General features: G+C 37.0%; 1 protein-coding gene across 1 annotated transcript; it reads left to right on the forward strand.

The window, feature by feature from the left end:
• Positions 1–1712: 1712 nt before the first annotated feature.
• Positions 1713–2840, forward strand: LOC149240738 (CASP-like protein 2BC1). The gene is given in 4 exon segments (XM_089367357.1): positions 1713–1965; positions 2098–2230; positions 2545–2802; positions 2805–2840. Coding segments are annotated over 4 exon segments (675 nt in total). The 5' UTR covers positions 1713–1717.
• Positions 2841–8641: the final 5801 nt, after the last annotated feature.

Genomic DNA, 8641 nt, shown 5'->3' on the forward strand with positions numbered 1-8641 from the left:
ATCATATACCTCTAAAATTATTGCTTCCAGAAGGGCTCTAGATAGATCCATTTCCACACATATTCAGGCGAAGGAGGTATATTTACCTTTTAGCGTTGCCTCTGATATCTTCGGAAAATGCCCCAGCTTATTGCCTATGGTTTTCAAAGATTCTGGTTGCCAATAATCCAAAGGTAAAGAGTATAGTCTGATCCAAACCGGTACGGATGTAAATGTTTCACGTTCCGGAACAAAATTCATCATCCATGGCTGCATGTAGAGTCCTGTCGTAGCATAGAAGTAAGGCCCCCATTCAAACACTCTGTCTTTGTCCTCTAGGCTTGCGAACACTATTGTGAAGAAGCCCTTAGAAGCCAGATGTAAATGTATCTCTCCCTTTGGCTTCCAATGGTTCCTGATCCAGATATGTAATGCTCTCTCCGTTGGCCATAACCCCATGAACTTGAAAATGATTGCATGTTCTTTCATACGGCCCCTGTGCGCTTGAATCGCTGGATCACTCAGTATGACCCAGGGAATGATGCTCGATTTGGGTTTGCAGACTCTCATGGTTTTTGTAGGAGTCGTTTTTCTATTGTCGCCACCCTTCTCCCTTTCTTTACTTGTTTCCCGTTGATTTCCTTCCTAATCCTGGAAATCATTTCTTCCAACTATCTCCTTGCCTCTTGCTTCTAAAATCTTTTCCAACGGTTTTTTAAAATGCTTTCCTCCTGCTTCCTTGCCTCCCTCTATGACTGCTTGGAGGGAGCGATGCTCCCTCCTGCACGTCCCATCATGGAACCCTAATGCAGAACCTTAGCACCGAAACTAATCATATTCTCTCTAACATAAAATATTTTTCATCTTCAACCCTTCTAAGATTTTTGAGATACAAAACCTTTCATCTTATAATTTTTTGAGAATGGACATACACCTAGCTTTTACTGTAAAATCTATGAAAATTAATTTTTATCTTAGCAATAATTTTTCTTTTCAAAAAAATAATTTTAATTTTAAAACTTAAAATTAATTTTCCCATTAAAAATGCAGTTGTCTATAACGAGACTTTTTGAAAGTCTTTCCGGCGGGTTTTTCCGGTCGAAATCCGGCAGGAATTTATTGGAATCGCAAGTTTGATAGCTAGTTTCTGCACAATGAAAGCGTCCCAGGGGTTTTTCAGGGTGCTGAATCCAAATATGCAGTTAAAAAACCATTTTAACTGCAACAAATCAAGATTTAACCTCAATTTCTTCCGCCGGATTCCGTCACCGGAATCTCCAAAAAGTCGCATTATAGACGACTCCATTAAAAATATTAAAAAAAATTACCAATTATTTTGTATCATTAAATTTATATATGTAAGTTTCTACACCGAGTCATCTTCATTTTGAAAATTTTAAAATAATATACACCTAGTCATCCGCATTTTGAATTTTTGTTTAAATAATCAAGACCGGGTCATCTTCATTTTCAATTTTCTTTTAAATAAAATATGAATGCATTAATAACAATTCTTTTAAAGTGTATAAATTTCCAGTGTCATTTTGATTTTTTTGCCCTAATGATATGCATTTATGCATAATATTTTTATTAAACCGTGTAAGTTTTCCACATTTTGTCATCTTGATGTTGAATATATATCTATATAAGTTTCCAGGCTTCACTAGTATATGGCATTACATTATTTGTCCATCTCTGTGAAAGGAAAGGAGAGGAGTAGCTACACATTGGCATTGAAATGAGGAAGCACATCGGCTGTGTAGTTAGCAGGCTTTGTGGGCCTGTACTCCATGTACTCCCTTCTCCTCACAAGAATGCAATCCCCAGGATGGACAAGAGACTGAGGATAACAGAAGGGATATTGCGTTTCGCTGTGGCGATTTTTGCTCTTGTTTCAGCAATCAGTATAGGAACTGCGTCTGCAACTCGCGACTTCGGCGGAGGAATACAGAGACACGCCCACTTCACGTTGCTGAAAACACTAATGTGAGTTTTATATTATTTCGTTTCTGCAGTACTGGTAGAGATCCAACTTTTATTGGTTTCTTGAAATGCAAATATTTTTGGAAACGGTGCCTGGCAAATAATATTGACGTGGGTTCTTTGTTTTGAATCCAGATTCTTAGTCATTGTAGATGGAATTGTTGCAGTATACTCGCTTCTACAAGGGTTAAGATGCTTTGTGAGTCTGTATAGGCAAAATATACTATTGAACAAGTCATTGGCATGGGCAATATTTTGTTGTGATCAGGTAATATCAGCTGAAAATCTTAAACATTCAACATTATATTAATTATTGTTAGAAATCTCAGGAGAATTGTGTGTTGGATTTGTAATGTGCTTAACTTTTCAGATGGGTACTCCATCTATATCTGGTTTTTGATAATGGATAGAGTAACCATCCGAAATTTGACCAATTACAAATCCAATAATAACTGTGAAAATCTCAGATCTCTTATTATATTAATTTAGTGAAAAATTCTCTAAATTTTTTTTATCGTTGTTTTCATTAATGACATTGGGTGGTATTCTGTTTTCTTATTATGAAGTTTATGCAATGAGCAGGCCATGGCTTATGTTATATTCGCTGCAGCAGCATCTACTGCAGAAGCAGCGTATATTTCAGAGCAGGGACTGGAAGAATTTGGGTGGCTCAATACATGCATGTTTTTTGGGGCATATTGCTTCAAAACTGGAGCGGGAATGATTAACGCATTCTTAGCAGCTCTGTGCATGGTATTTGTGTCTGGCATGTCTCTGTTTCATCTTTTCAGGTTATATGGCGGAAAGCGAGCAAACGACCAAGTAATGATCAGTGAAGAAGAGGGGCAGAGTACTCAAACTAGTTGAATGGAATTTAAAATGCTTACTATATATGACAATTTGTTCAAATAGCCCAATACCCCACCTGCAGTTTCAGGATACCGTTATGAATATTGCAGCTTTCAACACATTGGCCGTTGCGCCTCCTTGAGTGTTAATTTAGTTGTGTCATGATGATATTATCATCTCATGTTTCAGTTATAATTGTACTTCAAAATTTTAGTTATGATTGTATTTTTAGATTTTTACAATATATGTTAGAGGTTATTCTAATACAAATGAGTAAGATTCGTATATAATTTTAGTAAATTATTAATTTTTAAGTGTAGATTGTTAATCTCAAATTTATTAAGTATTTTTATATTACTCATATTAATTTTTTTTAATACTTTTCTGATTTGCTAGATCTAAATTCGGGACCTAAATTTGCTTTGCTGGATCTAAATTCTGGACATAAATTCTTTATTGCAAAAGCATTTAATTTTTATTTTAACCTTTTAATTATCAAAAACTTATATAATAAAATCGCAAAAATAATATTTAATTCTTATTTTAGCTTATTAATTATAAAAAACCTTATCATTTTCCATAATCATATGTTATGACATATAATAAAAGATAACAAAATTGTCATTTGTATTTATTTTAATGTATACACAATGATTTAGGTTTATCCTTTCAAAATTATGATTAAAAATAAAATAAAAATAAAAATAAGAATAAATTATACTATAGATGAGGTGTTTGTTTCAATTTTTATAAGCTTTTTTTTAACTTGCAAACCAAATTTCTTATACTTTTGTTACCAAATTACCCATATTACTAAATTTATAAGAAATAAATTTTCCTCTTCTTAGAGTATAATGGTAGAAAGAATATAATGGTGGAGACTCTGGAATCTAAAATCTAATCATCATAACTAGAAGTATAAATGCATGTATAGTCACAGTATTGTTGTTCTTGACTACCTTTTGCTACCTTTTAATATCCTACCGTCTTTTATGACATGACAAAGCTTCTTGTTTATAATAAGAAGTTATTCTTCAACTCCTAGACTTTGATCTACATCTGTAAATTTTAAATAAAAACTTAAAAATACCGAACATTTAGACTAGACTCTAGTCTTTTCGTGAAGGACTAAAAAAGAGTGTACTTGTCATTGCGTTGTTGACAAGGCTATTGACAACAACGCTGCTTTGTCAACAAACTTAATGCTTGCAGCAAGGTACTATTAATTTCCATTGTTAAGCCTGGTTCGGTTCGGATTTAAACTTACACTGAATTAGGTAAATGAGGTGTATATAATATAATATAATTTTTTATTAAATTAATTAAAAATGTATTTTTGAAATGTTTTAATTATAATATATAAATTATAATTATAATATATATGATTTTAGAATTTTTAATGTTTTAATATAGTTTTTATACGAGTAAGATTTTTTAGATGTAAGGAAATAAGTGAATGGGGAAGACTCAAAGGCATTTAGGAAGAGTAACACTCTGTCTCATTTAGGAAGAGTAACACTCTGTCTCTTTTATATAGTAAATTTCAACAATTGGTAATGATTGTTTTGGTTGGTGGTTGTGGTTTGATAATTGAGTTATGACAAATTTTGTCACTTTGTTAAGAATATATATATATATATATATATATATACAAAAAAATTATATGGTTTATTTGATCTTCAGAAAAGATTAATTAGAAATCTTTAACATTTTATTTCTATATTTGAAAAGAAGTGAGACTAGCATTCCTAAATCACTCTACTTTCTGAATTTAAAGGTCAAGACAAATATTCTGAAAATTATATCGAATGGCATATACCTCGACAATATAACATAATATATATATATATATATATATATATATATAAGAGACGAACCTTCTATTAATCTGATCAAATTACATAATATACAGAGTGCCCCAGACAGCAGGGGCGGCAAAAAACCAGGGACTGAAGCTTACAAGATTCTTACAAACAGCTCAAAGTGGTTCCTACTGCAACACTTCCACAATACCAGATACCAGCAATGTCCCGCGCGATGTGCCACATAAGGTTTTGGGGTTTTGTGTCCATGGTTTTGTGGAAAGTCCGGGGCCCATACAGGGACCCACAGTGGACCCCACTTCCCCTCGCAAACAGACTCGACCGCAACTCTAAACTAGGTCCAATAAATAGAAACAGATCTGGAACCCTAAGGCAACAAGCATGACCCATCTCAGCTGTCGAATACATAATCCCGATCCAACGGTCATCGGGGATATTGCACGGACGAGAAGCGCGGAGGTTAACCGCACGATGAGAGTAGTTTTCTCTCACCTTTCGATGCCACGTGTTACCCACCGAATGGAATCGCATGCGCCTGTCAAAATCCCAGAATCCATCTAAGTCCCGTGCGAAATACCACTTATGGTATTGAGTTCGTGGTTTCGTGAAAAAGCCAGAACATTCTTGTAGAACTTGCTAAGCCTTCCGCCTAGAGTCGCCAACAGAAACCCGCTGAGCCAAATATCACCAGGCAATTCGTTCTGTGTCATTGTCCGACTTGAAACCTTCCTCATTCATCCAAAAGTTAACAAAGTTGTGGAGAGCAACCATATCCCAAAATCGTAGGACGAATTAGGTGATATCGTCCTCACTTCTATCACCCGAATCCCTTCGATTAGCACTGTTCCTCCATAATTCCCAATCTTTGGTTACCAAGATGAAACAATCCTCTCGCAGTTTCCCTTCAAGTAACAACTCCCATGCATATTGAGAGTCCCTGTCCTTATTGGCCACACCTTCATTGGCCAATCCATCTGCAATCATATTTGCCTTTCTTCTAACATGAACAAATCTAATCGTTTTAAGGGTCTGAAAGTGAGAGTGGATACGATGAAAAACCTACAGCAGCTTCCAGTGCTTCGACACTTTATCTGGCGAAGTTCCATTGTGAATCTTCTTGGCTGCTCTGATGATCAAATCCAAATATGCTTCAATGATAACATTCTGTAAATTTGCCTCCACCGAGATTTCCAAGCATTGATCTAAAGCCAGAAGTTCAACCAAGTTATTGGTACCCTTTTCCAAGTGGCCATGGAAGATGTATTTTGTGTGCCCTTGAGGATCTCTTATAGCACCCCCAAAAGCCTCCTTCCCCTGGATTGCCCTTAGAAGCTCCATCAATGTTTAATTTGAAGAAGCCCTGACGAGGGGGCTGCCATCCATTGGCTCTTATGTTAATTGTTCTCACTTCCTTCCTTATTCCTTGAGGATTGATGGATTGAAGACCCAAATTAAGAATAATAATCTCCTCGTGAGGCAGAGGAGGATTCGTGGGAATTGACTTTAAAACGCTCTTAACTGTTTCTTTAATCTATTTTAGAATTTGATTGATTATATGTTGGGGTTCGCTAGCCTTATTTAAGAAGATCCACCTATTGCATTCTTTCTAAACATTCCAAATGACAAAGCCTGGTACTAGCATCCAAGCTTTGTTGATGATCTCATTCTCTGAGAAGTTCTTCCTCCAATTTTTTAGAGTGTTGGATATGTTGAGACTGTCTTTGTCGCTATGTCAGAAACTTGAGGCCACCCAGTCCCACACCTTAGCAGAAAAAGAGCAGAGGTTGAGCAAGTGTTCAATCGTTTCCTCATGTGAGCCGCATAGGTGACATTTGGAAGGGCCAATGAAGCCTTTCTTAAGGAGTTTTTCCCAAGTTAGGATCTTTCTTTGATGCACAAGCTAGATAAATAACTTTATTTTCATCCAGTGAGGAGTTTGCCAAAGTTCCTTCCAGACTTTATTAGCATTTACAAAGTTGAATCTAGTGCTTGCTTGTTTTTCCTCTTTGAGATTAAAGTTACCTTCATTATTCTTCCCCCATCTTAATTGGTCGTGTGAGGAGGAAACTAGAATCCATCTGTGTTTTATGTCCATGGTGAGAGTCTCTGCCATGGCCTTCAAAGGACTCTCATCACTATAACTTAATTCCTTCCACTTCCTCCATTTTTCATTGTTCCTTCCCTGGTCCCAGAAATCTTTTACAAATAATAGGCCTTTGCTATCTGTGTCTCTCTTGAGGGCTTCTAGGTCAATCCTGTTGAGGATGGGTTCCTGTTGCTAGTTGTCCTCCCAGAATCGAGCTTGGTCCCCTGCTTAGATTTCCCAAAAACAATGTTGCTGAACAATGTTTTTGTTCTCCCAAGCCAAGTTCCATATGTGTGAGCCTCTGATTTGCCCTGTCATTCTAATAAGATCCTTTTCCTGCCAGTGCTCAACATACTTTTGTTTCCAAAGCTTGGCCCAGGGGGCATTCGACTCCTTGATCCATTGCCACCAAAGCTTAGCTCTCAAAACTTTACTGACAGTTTCCAGATCATGTAGCCCCAAGCCACCATGGCTTTTGGGCTTGCAGATCTTGTCCCATGCAACTAAAGCCCATTTTATTTTCTCTTCCCCTCTACCCCACAGAAAGTTCCTTTGAATGTTCCTTATCTGTTGCTTAATACCTTGAGGAGCAGGGATGGCTACAAACATGAAAATGGGAATGGCATGCAAGACCGTGTGTGTGAGCACAAGTCGCCCTACTAAGTTTAAAGATTTACATGTCCATTTTTTTATTTTTTCCTGAAGTTTATTTAAAATTGGTTCCCATATTTTCTTGCTGAGAGGTTGATCAGTAAGAGGAATGCCAAGATATTTGGAAGGCAATTGTTCCCTTTGAAAACCCAAAATCCTAGTAATGTTTATCTGTATAGCAATATTAGTGTTAAAGAAAAATACTTTGGACTTGTTTTGACTTACCTTTGTACCTGCTGCCATAGCAAAGTCGTTTAAGATATCTTTGATTGCCCTTGCTTCCTTGACTGTGGGTATGCCCTGTAGCATAGTATCATCCACAAATTGTTGATGAGTGTTAGCCTCTCCATCCGGGGTGAGCTTGATCCCCTGAATTCGACCTTCAACATTTGCCATTTTGATTGCCCTGCCTAGCCCTTCCATCATGAGGATAAAGAGGAAAGGAGAGAGCGGATCGCCTTGTCTGAGCCCTTTGGAAGGTTTGAATGTATTTAAAGGAGCTCCATTAAGAAGAATGGAAAAACTGGTCGTTGTGACTAGTGCCATAACCCATCTTATCCAAGTTTGGTCAAAGCCATATGCTTTCAGAGTAGCTCTAATATAGGACCAGCTGAGTTTTTCATAGGCTTTCGCAATGTCCAACTGAATAATCATGCCTGCTTGCTTGTTGCTTTTGAGAGAGTGTACCACCTCATGTGCTTGGATGATGTTGTTGAGAATTTGTCGTCCTTCCACATAGCCTGTTTGCTCTTCCGAGATGAGGGAAGGTAGTAGGGGCTTGAGTCTATTGCCTACCACTTTGGAGATGATTTTATACACCACATTACATAAGGTTATGGGTCTAAATCCATCCGAAGTCATAGCATTTTCGTTTTTGGTGATTAAAACTATGAAGGAATCATTCAGTGCTTTCAGAACCTTTTTGTGTTTTCTTGAGTCTTCCACAACCTCGAGGATGTCCTGTTTGACTGTATCCCAGCAGGCTTTGAAGAAATCAACATTGAATCCATCCGAGCCTGGTGCTTTTCCACTTTGCATTTCCTTGATCACCTCACTGACCTCCTCTTCCAAGACTGGCCTATTGAGATTGTGGTTGTCCTCTCTAGTGACCAACTTGGGGATATATTGGGTGAACTGATTAATGAACCTAGATCTATCCTCCATTGGCTCCTTAGCAATATTAGAGAAGTGTTGTACTAGATTTGATTCCATGTCCTTGTGGGAGACAAGCTCAACACCCTGAGAATCCTTAATCTTTGTGATTCTATTA

This window comes from Pinus tabuliformis, chromosome 8 (genome assembly GCF_031772625.1).
Source record: "Pinus tabuliformis cultivar Carrire ecotype Pingquan chromosome 8, CPIR1, whole genome shotgun sequence".
NCBI lineage: Eukaryota > Viridiplantae > Streptophyta > Pinopsida > Pinales > Pinaceae > Pinus > Pinus tabuliformis.